The sequence below is a fragment of the Budorcas taxicolor genome, chromosome 3 (genome assembly GCF_023091745.1).
Source record: "Budorcas taxicolor isolate Tak-1 chromosome 3, Takin1.1, whole genome shotgun sequence".
Lineage (NCBI taxonomy): Eukaryota > Metazoa > Chordata > Mammalia > Artiodactyla > Bovidae > Budorcas > Budorcas taxicolor.
The window spans coordinates 67431441-67447871 of NC_068912.1; the positions used below are offsets into that span (position 1 = coordinate 67431441).

The following is a 16431-nucleotide window of genomic DNA, read 5'->3' on the forward strand; positions in this document are numbered from 1 at the left end:
GACACCATCCAACCTAACTTTTTGCATGGAGGTCGTTAAAGGGGGAAACAAAGCCAGTGCATGAAGTGGTGAGGAACAGCGTGAGGGTCCACGCTCACTCTGGTCATGCATTAGGCGCTGCTCCAAGCACTTATGTGTATTCGCTTATTTAATTCACCCACCACCCTATGTGGCATGTGTGCTAAGTCTCTTCAGTCGTGTCTGACTCTTTGCAACCCTATGGATTATAGCCCACCAGGGTCCTCTGTCCAGTATTCCTGCCCACTCCAGTATTCTTGTCTGGGATTCTTCAGGCAAGAATACTGGAGTGGGCTGCCATGCCCTCCTCCAGGAGATCTTCTCAACAAACCTATGAGGCAGCATCTATTACTATCATCACATCCACTTCTAATGGCAAGGAAGCTGAGATACAGAGAGATTGAGTGACCTGCTCAAGGTCACACTAGGTTAGTAGGCGGCGGGGGTGGGCTTTGAACCTGTGCCACCTGAGTACAGACTCCGTATCCTTCCTTACTACATTAGGTCTTCCCTGGGGATTCATGAGTCCAAGAAGATTTCACAGGCCTGTTCTATCCATGTCTTTCCTTCTCTGTGACCTGACTGTTACACATACATTAGTACTGCTGCTGTGTTGTCTTTGGGTTAAAAAGGATGGGAGGGAAGTGGCAAAGTGGTAATGGCATGATGTCTACTTCATCATGCTTAATCATCCTTGCATCTAACCTCCCAATTGTAGATTTTATCTAAAGATCCATGGCCTTTGAGAAGCTGTTAGGTTTAAAACACATGAAGGTATGCAGGCATGCCTGCTCAATTGCTAGGTCATGTCTGATCTGTGACCCTGGACTGTAACCTGCCAGGTTCCTCTGTCCACGGGATTATCCAGGCAAGACTACCAGAGTGGGTTGCTTGGTCCTCCTCCAGGGGATCTTCCTGACCCAGGGATAGAACCTGTGTCTCCTGTGTCTCGTGCATTGCATATTCTTTACCACTGAGCCACCAGCCCCACATGAAGATATCAGTGAGTGTAAATTTTAATGAACAAGTTGGGAATGCCCTCCTACCCTAGGTTTTACCATTTGAAGATCAGAACTGAGTCCATGTGCAGGTCAGCAGGCATGCCTGAGAACTAGGAAACTTTCTGAATTTATTGGCACCACTCCTCTAGATTACAGGTGGATTTTCAATCAGGCTTCCACAAATCAGGCCCCAAATGTCTCTCAGTGCATCTCTGAGTACATACCAAACTCTGTCTGGACACATGCCAGGAGGTAACTTAAGGTAGCAACAGAGATGTATGTTTCCTTCAAAGCGATACATCAAAATAATTATGCCTGTGCTTTTGGTCTTAGAAGCACAAACTGAGGCTGCTGATGTGGAAAGGGAAAGAGACTCAGAGGAATATTTTAATTTTAGAAAACAGGCCTTACTGTCAAAGAAATTGCCCTCTTTAATTCATTAAAAATTACCACATTCCTTTCAAATGAGAATAAAACTAATATTTCTTAATGCCGTTCATCGTTAATATTATACCAATTATTGCATTACTTTTGGTTGATAAATATTCAGGGGATAAATGAAGCCCACAAGATGGATTAATTCTACAGCAGCACAAACAAAAAACTTTCAATATTTTATATCACATAATTAAATGCTGTTTGTTGTTTCTAGAACCAGGACTTGGGACATGTTAATTAATTGCTTTAAGAAGACAGTAAGACATGTCTCGTGGTTGATATTTGCAATCAGATATTTATAAACACTGCATAACACTGCTGATGAATTATGTGCGCAGAATAAATCCTACCTGCAGAAGTCTGGGGGCACCATGCCATAAACATTGATCCTGTCACAGAGTTCCAGGGCTATTGTCATTGTGAACCAGCCAGTGCTGAGCCAAGTGTTGGAGATCTTCCTGGAAGGAACAATAGTTTAGTCTGCAAGCTGGTAAAGTAATCATTATACCCCTTCCATCTTAAATCTTATCTGGAACAAGGATGACGATATACATACACACTCTCTCTCTCCATTTGATAAACAGCCAGAACTTTACCAGATAGCAATATGTTACCAATACCACCATATTCCATGACACAATGGTAAATGATGTCAGTGTTCCATTATGGTGGGTTCTTAGGGGGCTTCTACGTAGTCATGATCAATGTTTATGTGCAAGTTATTACCAATTTCTTTTAAAAAAATATTTATTTATCTATTTATTTCGCTGCATTAGATCTTACTTGTGGCATGAGGGCTGTGTTGCCCCATGGTTTGTGGGATCTTCATTTCACAGCCAGGGATAGGACCCATGTCCCCTGTATTGGAAGGTGGATTTTAACCACTGGACCACCTGGGAAGTCCCACCACTCAATTTTTTGTAAGACTACAATCCTCATGTGTCAAATCTTTTTTGACTAGAATATTTGACTGGCTATAAATATTCTTTTTTCTCCAAGCAGGGTGGATAATGAAGAGATTATTAAAATGAATAAATACAGTTGTTTTTATCTACCAATTGACTGATTGATCAATCAAATAGTTGTAGGGTAGAAGCTTGCCTTTAACTAGACTATGACACCCAAATCTTGACTGAATGTCTTTCCTTAAAAGAAGTCCATTCATTTAGGAAGGGACTAATGATCAGAGGAAGAAGACACAGGAATGCTTATGTTTAATTATTTGCTTTATTTTCCATCAAAAGAGTCAGAGCCCTATGAAAATTTTTATTAGAAGAATCAAAAATTGACAGAATGTAAGGATTGCGTTGGTGGGTTTCAACATTCATTCATTTACCCATTCAAACATCTGTGTTGAGCTCTAACCACATGCTGAGTCCAAGGGTAACTGTAGAGACATACCATCAAGGTCTCAGTTGACCTGTGAGGATGACTTGGTCCACCATGCTATGCTGCTGTGGATATTAATTTCAATTCTTTGGGGATTGCTGTTTTTATTTTTTTTCCCCAGTGCTTATTGTAGGCCTCATTAGCCAGTTTTAAAACCTTATCCCCAAGGTCAGACTGCCTGACTTTGCCCAGCCATAGCACCATATGTGATATGAATAGTGGAGCTGCAGAAAAGCTTTTCTACTGGCACTACATAATACCGCTCTTTAAGGAGGAAGAGTTTTTGTTAAGCAGTTTGCATTATCTCCATTTCACATAAGGAATAACAATCAAAAAAGGTGTTTTAAGAAGTCTTTTGTTTTGTCACATACTTGACAGGAATGGGTAATTTAGTCATTCCTGAGCTCATGGCTTCAAATTTCTACTTCTTAATCCCTTTACTCATTTTTATTTTCCATCTATTGTATCCTGATCCAGTAATATCCCAGGAAGTACATTTAAAAGATTCTCAAGATGGAAATAACACAGATTTGTATCTTACTAGCTTCTATCATTTACCAGCTGAATGACCTGAGGCAGGTTACTGCTATTCTTTGAGCCTTGATTTCTTATCCAGAAAGCAGGCATGGGAAGCTCTTTCTTCCTGAGCAACTTGTAATTTCAAAGACTAAGAGAGACAACATCATAAGAAGTACAAAGTCTGGTATGTTGATACATCAAGATCCCTTCCTCCTCTCTTGATTGCTAGGTGGGAGCAAATGAAGTAAATAATTCAGCCATTACTCTCAGTGCTTATTAACACACACAAAGAAACTGATATCCTTCTAACATGGCTACTGGCTCTTATGTAGAATCCATCATCAGTAGTTAGGGAAGTAATCAGAAAATTCTGGGACCTCCAGTCTACACAGGTGTTAACGATCCCACTTCTTTCTCACCAGGACTGTATATTCCTAAGGCCTTTGGGACTGAGGGGGTAGCAGAGCTGAATGGGGGAGGGGAAGGGAAGGCTGTGCCATGCCTCGTCTTCACCAAGGCTGTGACCTTGAGATGGCCAATTGTTCTAGACTTAAACTAGGTCAGTGAATAAGCAGGAGAATGTGGGGCCCAGGAAGAGAATGACAGCTTATTGATATCCACAGATTCCTGATCCAGGAATCACACCTGTGTCTCTATGATTTCAAGTTGTAGGAAACACCAAGAGGGCTTTTTCCCAGTGGCAGAAACTTCCCCACAATTTTTGCTTTCTTTTGTATGATGTAGTAGAAATCACAAGCCACAGTCTGATATATAGGAGGATGGGACTCTACAGTAAAAGGTTTAATGGGTAAAAATGGGGAGAATACAAAATGGAGGACTAAAGAAACCAAGATGAAGATTTCTTTAAAGTGCCACTTAAAATTCCCCAGACCTGCAAAATAATAGCCTTTTGGAAAAGATCACATGCTACAGACATTCAGCTGCCCTGCACTGTCTGTCTAAAATGATTCAAACTCTTTTTCCAGCAAAGGAATATCTACTGTTTTTACACTTAATCAGCTGTAATGAAGGAATATGAAGAGCTGTCATGTGCTTATTAGGGAAAATGATCAGATATTCTTTTATATGATGAAGTAACACACTGAGCTGATAATTCTATAGTGCACACTAAATTACAATTAAAGGCCTTTCTGCTCCACCAGAATCTCATTTATAATCTCTATGGAAATATTCTTCCTGCAGTTATTTCATTGATGCTTCTTTTATCTAATTACTATAATATTGGTTCTGAATCATATTTTCCTAATGTACCCTTATTTAATTATAAAGTTATTTTCAAGTATAGTTACTTTCTAATATCAAAGAATACCGCTTGGCCATCTATGTCATTTGTCATGCTTCTTAATTGCAGATTGTTTCTGAGCCACTTTTTTCTTTACTTTTAAGTAGGGTGAAACTTCCATAAATCAGAATCTACTGAATTATCCCATTTCTTCAAAATATTAGCCTGAAATGAATGTCTGGATCACGAGATGTGCAAAATCAGATACTCCATACTAAGTGTATCTTTAATCAATCCTACTGTGTTAGGTTTCAAGAAAAGCATAATACAGGCAATACTGTTAGACACTAAATGTTTTGTGTTTTAGTTTACAGAAACAGTTTTGCCCTGAAGGGCTGTTTCTGACTTTGTTCTTTCAGCTTGGGGTATACTACAAATTAAGAATATGGACACATAAGAATATTGAGTCAGTACAAGATCAGCTTCTTTTATTTAAGTATACTTTAAAAATATTTATTTATTTATTTTAGGCTCTGTGGGTCTTTGTGGCTGCACAGGCTTTTCTCTAGTTGGAGAGAGCAGGGGCTACTCTCTAATTGTGGTGCTTGGGCTTCTCATTGCTATGACTTCTTTCGTTGCAGAGCATGCGCTCAGTTGTTGCGACCTGTGTGTGGGCTCAGTAGTTTCAGTTCCCAGGCTCTATAGCCCAGACTCAGTAACTGTGGCACACAGGCTTAGTTGGTCTTCTTCCCAGATCAGGGATCAAACCTGTGTCTCCTGCGTTGGCAGATGGATTCTTAACCACTGAGCCACCTGGAAAACCTTTCAGTTCAGTTCAGTTCAGTTCAGTTGCTCGGTCCTGTCCGACTCTTTGCAACCCCATGAATCACAGCACGCCAGGCCTCTCTGTCCATCACCAACTCCCGGAGTTCACTCAGACTCATGTCCATCGAGTCAGTGATGACATCCAGCCATCTCATCCTCGGTCGTCCCCTTCTCCTCCTGCCCCCAATCCCTCCCAGCATCAAAGTCTTTTCCAATGAGTCAACTCTTCGCATGAGGTGGCCAAAGTACTGGAGTTTCAGCTTTAGCATCATTCCTTCCAAAGAAATCCCAGGGCTGATCTCCTTCAGAATGGACTGGTTGGATCTCCTTGCAGTCCAAGGGACTCTCAAGAGTCTTCTCCAACACCACAGTTCAAAAGCATCAGTTCTTCAGCACTCAGCTTTCTTCACAGTCCAACCCTCACATCCATACATGACCACAGGAAAAACCATAGCCTTGACTAGACGGACCTTAGTCGGCAAAGTAATGTCTCTGCTTTTGAATACGCTATCTAGGTTGGTCATAACTTCTCTTCCAAGGAGTAAGCGTCTTTTAATTTCATGGCTGCAGTCACCATCTGCAGTGATTTTGGAGCCCCCCAAAATAAAGTCTGACACTGTTTCCACTGTTTCTCCATCTATTTCCCATGGAGTGATGGGACTGGATGCCATGATCTTCGTTTTCTGAATGTTGAGCTTTAAGCCAACTTTTACACTCTCCTCTTTGACTTTCATCAAGAGGCTTCTTAGTTCCTCTTCACTTTCTGCCATAAGGGTGGTGTCATCTGCATATCTGAGGTTATTGATATTTCTCCCGGCAATCTTGATTCCAGCTTGTGTTTCTTCCAGTCCAGTGTTTCTCATGATGTACTCTGCATAGAAGTTAAATAAGCAGGGTGACAATATACAGCCTTGACGTACTCCTTTTCCTATTTGGAACCAGTCTGTTGTTCCATGTCCAGTTCTAACTGTTGCTTCCTGACCTGCATACAGATTTCTCAAGAGGCAGGTCAGGTGGTCTGGTATTCCCATCTCTTTCAGAATTGTCCACAGTTTATTGTGAGCCACACAAGTCAAAGGCTTTGGCATAATCAATAAAGCAGAAATAGATGTTTTTCTGGAACTCTCTTGCTTTTTCGATGATCCAGCGGATGTTGGCAATTTGATCTCTGGTTCCTCTGCCTTTTCTAAAACCCTTACTTCTTGCATACTGCAAAAAAGGTTTTCACTGGTCAGAATTTAATGAATTTGGTGAGTGGGTTATGTCTTTATGTGAGATTGTTTCCTAGAGGTCTGAGGAGAATCAGGATGGAATGACTAATCTCGAAGTTATCAACTTAATCCCTTAAGAAGATCCAGCATATGTGCAGACTAAGTTGCTTCAGTCACGTTTGACTATTTGCAACTCTATGGTCTATAGCCCACCAGGCTTTTCTGTCCATGGGATTCTCCAGGCAAGAATTCTGGAGTGGGTTGCCATGATCTCCTGCAGGGAATCCTCCGACCCAATCCTTCGATGCGGGATTGAACCCGTGTGTCTTGTGTGTCTCTTGTATGTCTCCAGCATTGGCAGGAAGGTTCTTTACCTCTAGTGCCACGTGGGAAACCCCAAGAAGATCCAGAGCAATGCGTAATTATTTGATATAGCTAACACTGCAGCAGTGTTTCAGGAATACTTAAATCTAGCAAACAACCATTAAACTCAAAAGAGAAATGTTTTCTATTGAAGAGAGTGTTTTTACTTATTTTGAATTTTCCAAACACAAAAATTGAAACTGTAAATAACTTCCTTCATTCTTCTTCTCTTATAAAATGCTCTTTTGGTTAAAGAACTATACAAATGAGCAACAGTCTGTCTTATTTGTGGTTTTTAAAAGACAATGAATGACTGGATTTCATGACAGTATGTGATGATGACAAGATCCCCTGTGTGATCTACTGACTGGGCTAACCATGGAATTAGTCACCTGGACCTCCATGGAAGGAGGCCACAGTGCCAGCAGCTGGATCCCGCTCTTCTCATTCCATCAGAAATCATACTTACTCTTGCCTGACCAGCCCTCCAATGATCACAAAGATTTCCAGGATTTAAAAAGAAAGCTCTTCCCAACAAAGAATTTGGGGATAGTGAGCTCTGTTCTTTCTTTAAGACTGTTCTCCATAATGAGTTGCTTAAGCTAGCCCAAAGGATTTAGTACTTCCTATTCTTTATTTCTTGGGCTCCAAAATCACTGAGGGTGGTGAGTGCAGCCATGAAATTAGAAGACACTTGCTTCCTGGAAGGAAAGCTATGACAAACGTAGACAATGTATTAAAAATCAAAGACATCACTTTGCCAACAAAGGTCCATATAGTCAAACCTATGGTTTTTCCAGTAGTCATATATGGATTTGAGAGTTGGACCATAAAAAAAGGCTGAGCTCTGAAGAATTGATGCTTTTGAATTGTGGTGCTAGAGAAGACTCTTGAGAATCCCTTGGACTGCAAGGAGATCAATGTAGTCTATCCTAAAGGAAATTAACCCTGAATATTCATTGGGAGGACAGGGAGGCCTAGTGTGCTGCAGTCCATGCGGTCGCAATTCATCGGACATGACTGAGTGACTGAACAGCAACATTCATTAGAAAGACTGATGCTAAAGCTGAAGCTCCAATACTTTGGCCACCTGATGTGAAGAGCTGACTCATTGGAAAAGACCCTGATGCTGGGCAAGATTGAAGGCAAAAGGAAAAGAGGGTGGCAGAGGATGAGATGGTTGGATAGCATCATTGATTCAATTTACATGAACTTGAGCAAACTCCGGGAGATAGTGGAGGACAGGGGAGCCTGGTGCGCTGCCGTCCACGGGGTCACAAATAGTTGAACACGACTTAATGACTGAACAACAGCAAATTCTTTATTTACCGGAAATTGGCTCAAGAACGGTTTTTGTTAGGAAAGGGGTAAGTTATATCATTAAATGTGTATTAATTGTAAAAGTACTTGTTTTTAGAATTGAGGAAATGAGTAAAATTTAATCATTAGACCAGTCCTATGAAGCCTAATCACTGTGTGCTTTTCACATGTGAAGTTACTAAAAGGTTAGCTATTTTGTCCTAGACTATGCAACTAGTGAGGGACAGAGTCAAAATTCCAACCCAGAGCTGTGTGTTTGGACACCGCACTGCTCACTGTGTACACCGCATTATTCCTTTCGATACCTGTAACTGTCTTTTTCTTCACTGAGATTTAGCCGATTCCTCACCCTTTGTCTCTGCCTACTCTCCAGATGCCCACCATGCCACCTCACCACCAGCCCTCCTGCCCACAGTCACCGGGACTCTTCTCCAACCCCCTGCAAGTCTTCTCACTTCTCACCTTCTCATACCCATAAGGGCACTTTTCTCTCTGCTTCTCAGGTTCTTCTCTACCTGGATAAATACTTGTTGACCTTGGCCTCTGCTTAAATACATCTTTGGGAGAAAATCTTTCCAGCAGATCCTCATCTTCTAGACCAGTGCTTTTCAAAAGGTTTGGACTTACAGTAAGAAATACATTTTACATCGTGATTGAGAGTATGTGCTCACATGTATTATACATGGTTTTCACTTCATAGTTTTCTAAAGCACGTAATTTAGTGCTTTTTAGTATATTCACAGTTATGCCATCATCATCCCTATCTACTTCTAGAATGATTTTATCACATCAAAAAGACGTCTCTGTATATGTACATTTTTATGTGTAAAACTGAAACAAATTTTATTTCATGAAATAATACTTTTCCTTACTTACTGTGGGGAATGAATGCTGAAATTGTCTTTTATTACATCTATTCCATTCTTTCTATTATATTAAAAAAATCTTATAGTGACTCACTGCATGCATTTCGTGTCCCATCATGGATCTGTAACTAGCAGTTTGGTAAGCCTTGCCCTAGACTACAGCCCGTCTCCCTGTCCCACAGGTCAGAGGACCATTTTCTTCCCCTCACAAGACCTAGCACTTTGGCCACTACTTGGTGAATATCTGCCCACCCTAGAAGACTATATTCCTGGAGGGCAGGTTCTACATCTGCCTTATTTTTGACTATATGTATTTCCCATATCAGGTGCAGTGAAATAGCAGGCACTAAGAAATATCTGTTGACTGAATACATATTTGCCTTTGAAGAGAAAAACAACCCTATGTACTTCTTTTTGGTTAGTGTTCACATGAGGAAATAAAATGCAAGAAGCCTATTATCTTGCACTCACTACCAATGTAAGCCAGCAGCAGTGTCACCTCTTCTTCCAAAGAAGGGATATGGCCCTGAATTATCCACATAAATACTCTCTTCACTTTGCCTATAAATTCAACTTAAACAGTCCAATCTCCAGGAGGACCCTACAGCTGAACTCTGTCCACAGCATGAGTGGCAGGGCCATAACAAAAAGCCTTAAGCAAGAGCTTTTAGAAAGAATCAATAATTCCATTGGCAGCAACATGGGTGGACCTAGAGCTTGTCATATTAAGTAAAGTAAATCAGCGAAAGACAAATATCATATGATATCATTTACATGTAGAATCTTAAAAAAAAACTGTATGAATAAACTTATTTAAAAACAGAGACAGACTCACAGATTTAGAATAAAAACTACCGAAAGGGGTAGTGAGGGAAAGAGATAAATTAGGAGTTTGGAATTAACCACTCCTATATATAAAACATATAAACAACAAGGACTTACACTACCACACAGGGAACTATATTCAATATCTTGTAATAACCTATAACAGAAAGGAATCTGAGAAAGTTTATATTACACATAAGTATAAAAATGGCAACCCACTCCAGTGTTCTTGCCTGGAGAATCCCAGGGACGGGGGAGCCTGGTGGGCTGCCGTCTATGGGGTCGCACAGAGTCGGACACGACTGAAGCGACTTAGCAGCAGCAGCAGCAGCAACTGTGACAAGAAGGCAATGGCCCCACTCCAGTACTCTTGCCTGGAAAATCCCATGGGTGGAGGAGCCTGGTGGGCTGTGGTCCATGGGGTCGCTAGGAGTCGGATATGACTGAGCGACTTCACTTTCACTTTTCACTTTCATGCACTGGGGAAGGAAATGGCAACCCACTCCAGTGTTCTTGCCTGGAGAATCCTGGGGATGGGGGAGCCTGGTGGGCTTCCATCTATGGGGTCGCACAGGGTCGGACACGACTGAAGCGACTTAGCAGCAGCAGCAGCATACATATAATATATATATAAAATTATACATAGTTATTCTCCATATATATATATACACACAAACATATATATTCTCCACATGCATACATACACATATATGTTCTCTCTCTATATATATATATACACACATATATACACAAAACTGAATTGGGCTTCCCAGGTGGCTCTGTGGTAAAAAAATCTGCCTACCAAGGCAGGAGACTTGAGAGCATGGGTTCAATCCCTGGGTCAGGAAGATCCCCTGGAGTAGGAAATGGCTCCCCACTCCAGTATTCTTGCCTGGAAAATCCCATGGACAGTGGAACCTTAGTGCTACAGTCCCTGGGGTTGTGAAGAGTCAGACAGGAGTGAGGACACATATAACTGAATTGCTTTGCTATACACCTGAAACTACAACATTGTAAATGAAGTATACTTCAATTAAAAAAAATGATTAAAAATTTAAAGAAAAAGAAGCTTATCTGACATAAGCATTTGAAAAAACAAGCTTTGCTCTTGGTGAGCTGGCCAGCCAGGGAGAGCGTTTGCTCGCCCTAGCCCGCCCCCGTGCTGCCTCTTGCCCTCGCCTCCGTACCTGTCTTTGCCGGTCTCGCGCTTGAAGAGCTCGTCGAACTGCAGCATCTTGCGGCGCGTGATCATGAAGGCCTTCAGCCGGGGCAGCACCTGGCTCAGCAGCTGCAGGTTGTTGTAGACCTGGCCCTTGCCGTCGCGACGCATGTAGCTGCTGGGGCCCCAGAAGATGAACACGGTGCCCTGGCTGACGTTGAGCAGGTCGTGGCGGTTGCGGAGGATCCGCTGAATGCTGGAATGCGCGATGACCCGCAGGCTGGTGCGGTTGCCCACGTCCCGCCCGTAGCCACGCGTGGGGGCATCATTCATGCGAATGACACATTCAGTCCGGTCAATCTGGGCGCCTTGCCTGCTGCGCAGCAGCTGCCCGGAGCTCGTCACCAGGGCGCAGTCCCTGCAGTGCATTTTCAGGGGCTGGAAGGAGAGGGAGGACTCCATCAGTGGGCAATGCTCTCTTGGCACCAGCAGGTCACTTCCCTGCATCTGAGGGCTGCCTCTCTTTTTTCTCCTCCCTCTTTTGCCAAAATATACCCCTGATGCTATTACCTCATCAGACTGGTGTCAGGGAGCACTGGACAACAGGAAAAGAGCCAGCAGTGACCTGTCAAACATGGGGGTCTGGGCTTCACTGATATTAACATATCAGACTGTCCTATCAATGTAACAAGCTTGCTGTGACTGCCATTTTACAGATAATGATACCCCAAGGCTCAGAGACATTAAAAAAAAAAATGCTCAGATACATAACTAGCAAGTAATGAAGTCATGCTTTCAAATTCAGGTCTTTCTGAATCCAAAGTTACCCCTAAGCTGAAGAAAAGACTATACTACAATGTACTCTGACGCTGGTTTTGATGCTCTTGACTCACCTGATTGGAAGTTAAGCATATATCAGTGTTCTTGGATGCTGTACAAATATATTTCTCCTAAATAGGCATCGTCTAAAAATCATAGGAGAAAAGACATGCAAATTGTAACCCTTCAGATGCCATAATTTTGAAATGACAGTTAGGATTCTTTCTCCCATTTTAAAGGGAGAGAGTGAGAAACTGAGTTGGTCCACCTTCAGAAATGAGAAGAAAGCCTTAAGTTCATCGAGTGCACACATGCCCTGTGGGAGCCCTGGGCCTGCAGTCACCACCAGGGCAACACCAAGGACAGGGCTCGCTTCAACACCCTGAACCCCTGATGTGTTTTCTGAACAGCAATGTTCCTCCACATTATACATTTCCCTGGTCATGTTTAAAGAGAAATATCTCAGTTGCTGTTTGAAGATAATGCAATTAGGGCCTGAGGCCAAGGCCAACAAGTGCACAAGAAACTGACAGTCAAGAATGTTCTGAAGGACAGTTGCTCTATTATATTTTCCCCAGAGACTCTGTCCTCCTTCCCTGTTAACTTTGAACTGGACACACTGGGTCCATTCCTTGCACAGTCCCAGGAAATTGGTTCCAATTTTGTGCTGCATGTATTCAGCAGTTGTATCTTTACTCTGGGAGTTTCTGGAGCCATGGCTCTGACTTCAGAATCAGACAAAGAGCACCCAAGGGCGGCCACCTTCCCTCACTGCAGAGTGGCACAGGGCACCCACACAGGATGGTCCAGACTCGGCCCTACCACCTGTTAGCTTTGGGACCTTGCCCATTCGCTAACCTCCACAAGTCTCAGTTTTCTCATCTTTAACTGGGGATAACTGATGCACCATTCCACTTTGCTGGAACACATAGTATCAGCTTGAGTCATATGAAATTGCCAATATTTGACCTACAAAATTATTAATAGAAATTGCATGCAGTTCAACCCAGTCCTTACCGTAGGGCCGGGCACAGTGTCATTCATTAAGTGATGGCTGATTCAGGGATTATCAGGCGTAGTGGAGAGCAGAGTAGGTCCATACCAAGTTAGTATGTACTGATCACCCGGAGTCAATCATTGACACATGGGCTTATGAAATGGCAATTCTACCACTGCAAATTCTCATCATTCATTTGACATCAAGTTACTCTCAGGTGAGGCTTCCCTGGTGGCTCAGACAGTAAAGAATCTGCCTGCAATGCAAGAGACCCAGGTTCAATCTCTGGGTTGGGAAGATCCCCTGGAGAAGGGAATGGCCACAGCTCCAGTATTCTTGTCTGGAGAATCCCCATGGACAGAGGAGGCTGGCAGGCTACAGTCCGCAGAGTCACAGAGAGTCGGACACGACTGAGTTACTTTCAGTTTCACTACTCTTAGGTGACATGCACTGTGCGGGGCAGTAAGAATGCAAATGGAATGGAAAAACAGAATCCTTCAGTTTATACTTTAGTAGCGGGCAGCAGGTCAATAAAGATGAGCAATAAAATATGACACATTGCAGGGCTGCGCCTCAGTGTTAGTGAAGGGGGCTGTTTGGAGCAGAGCAGAGTGGGGGACATGAAGGAAAGCGTGAACTAACATTAATATTAGTTAATATTTCTGGATGTCCTCTATGTGCCAGGCACTGTTATGAGCTTTTTATATAATTGCATTAATTCTTCAAATAACCCTATAAGAAATATACATCATCACCCCTATTTCACTATTGAGAATATTGAGGAGTGGAAAAACAACCCGGTTTATTAGGGGTTATTTGGGTTTTAGCATCAAAAGTCTTATATCCTGGGAAATTTCTACTTATGTAGAAGCCCACTTAAGACATTTCTACGAAGATGACTGGGGCATCTACAAATAGCACATTACCAAATGATGATTAGGGTCAGGGGACCCAGGGTCTAAAGCAGACTTCACCGCAAATCAGGTACTTAACTTTCTCACTCGTAAAACAAAGAGAGGGCCAACTAAGATGCTAATAGCCAGATGACATTCATTCATTCATTCATTTAAAAGACATTCATTGAGCACTTAATATACCCCTGAAGTACAGTGTAACTCAGTCCATTTGCTTGATAAGGTCACTTTGTAAGATTTCATTCCACTGGACCCCAAGGCCATTGGAACCTGCTTTTTCTTATCAGACTCACCTATAAGTATTAATCCTGACTTTTCCAGTCTGATCTATAATTTCTAGATATTGTGCTCATTTTTACTGGGGAAAAATTCTAAAGGAAGTTCCCAGCATCTCTTTCCCTGTAATGAATTATTCTACTGTGGTTCTCAGAGCACAAGCTGCTTGATGGGTGAAATTGGTAACCCCTCTGAAGATTCCAAGGACTCCTCTCTCTCTCTTTCTCCTATGCCCACGTGACGCCAGATGAAGACCCTTTTAGGGAAGGTTAACGTTCCTGACTGTGCCATACAGAGCCTCTGTGATACCTGGGCACCATCAGAACACACTGGGGACCACCCTGTCCCAGAAAGCCCTCCTTCATGCTCACCTGCCTGAGCTCTGAGGTATATTGATTACCTTGGACACCAGCACCCTCTCTTTGTGTTGCTCAGATGCACCAAACAATGCAGAAAAATCGATGTCTGAATTATGCCTTAAGTGCCTTTCAGTAAGTGGAGCCAATAAAATGCCAGTAACTGTTCTAAACATAATGTTACACTTCCTGCAGTTGACAGCGTGTACCAAAGGCTGAATCCCTTCCAAAGGAGGAAATGAAGTCTCTTTCCTGCATTCAGAGGGACTAAGGATATCTTGGGAGGTGGAATGACTATACAGATTTTGGGATCCAGGTTCTTGGAATGTAACTCCTCTGAGACAGCCTTGCTCCTCCACGTCGCAGGACCATGACCATCCTGAGTGTCTTAATGAAACAGGTGGATATATTCATGCCTTTGTGAGTTAAGATTCCTGATGGAGTATTGACAGTCTTCACTTAAGCACCCAGATGCTGAGTTGATGAATCACACAGAGGAGTTTGGGAAAGTGAACTTGGAGCTGTGCTGGTACACCTGGGAGGTAAACCTGCACCAAGGATGCAAGAGGGGTAGTGGCTCCCTGTGAACGCACTGCAGCCCTATCATTTTCTTTCTTTCTTCTCACAGTATTCAGCCTCCCTGAGTCTCAGGGACATTTTCCTTAAAGCCCCATTTGGTGAGGTGTCCTGACCCTGGTAGGAAACGTGAGCACCCATATTAGGTCACTCCAAAATCTCTCTTGCTTCCTGACCCATAAAAAACACTCAATTGCTACTGAATAGACAGATGAGTTGATAAGTGAGTGAATGAAACTCAGCCTCTACGATTCTCTGTCCTCTGAGAAAACCTACACACATAAAAAGAAGACGTCATGTGATGCCCTAACCAACAATTTGCCTGCAGCCCTAGGTACCAATGCTATGGAGAGAAGCAGGGGAGAGCGCAGTGGAAGCTCTGTCTGCAGAAAAGGAGGCTGGGCTGTTTGCCTCAAGGCAGCCACTTGGCCCAGAGAGTCATAATGGCCAGAGCCCAGGGCACTGCTTGGAATTAATGGCTGACTGGGAAAATGGCCCAGGACACAGTAAGGGCCATTAAACCCAGCCAGTTATTAATCCCCAGTAAGAGCTCGATTCCAAGGTCATTAGAGCTATTGTATGGTGAAAAATGCCGAGGAAAGTCTGCAAGGCACGGAGGAGTTTCCCTTTGTCCAGGCCGCTGATGCTCAGGCCCTAGGAGTGCGGTGCACAGGAGTGTGCGGGGAACAGCTGAGGGAGCGTGCACATATCACACACACACATGCACACACACACAGATGTGGGCACACACAACTTTACCATTTTATTTTTGCTATCACTTATGCTTTTTGATAATATAAAGATTTGGTATCAGCCGACTTCCCTGGGTTGGGGACATCCCCTGGAGAAAGGACCGGCTACCCACTCTAGAATCTGACCTAGAGAATTCCATGGACTGTATAGTCCATGGGGTCACAGAGTTGAACATGACTAAGCGACTTTCACTTTCACTTCCTAGGACAGTGGCTGCCACTTACTGGGGGCTCATGAAAGTGTGAATGAACTTCTCTCTCCATCCCCTACTCCTGGGGGAAAAAAAACCCCCAACAACCCTACAATCAGGGAATAGGGGAGAATGACAACTTTCATCACAACTTACTCCTTTGGGCCATAGTGACAGGGGCAATTCCTGCTTGAGAAAGTATGTTCAGGAAATCAAGGTTTGATTTCTGTCACAGCTCAAAGAGCAAGAGCAGAAGGAATTCTCCCTGTGACCCAGCTGATGCCTCCTGAGCCTGTCTTAAAAGAACAGACCGGGCCAAGTCAAATTAAACTTGACACCTGAAACACTCAGTGATATCCTTGCAAACATTTGC

General features: G+C 43.0%; 1 protein-coding gene across 1 annotated transcript in view; it reads right to left on the reverse strand.

Moving 5' to 3' along the window:
* ST6GALNAC5 (ST6 N-acetylgalactosaminide alpha-2,6-sialyltransferase 5) overlaps positions 1 to 16431 on the reverse strand; it is a 213630-nt gene that overhangs the window by 11629 nt on the left and 185570 nt on the right. The window contains exons 3-4 of the mRNA XM_052637829.1: positions 11206 to 11615; positions 1808 to 1915 (exon numbers count right to left, since the gene is read on the reverse strand). Of these exons, the coding sequence (XP_052493789.1) occupies positions 1808 to 1915; positions 11206 to 11615 (518 nt within the window). The remainder of the gene's footprint in view (positions 1 to 1807; positions 1916 to 11205; positions 11616 to 16431) is intronic.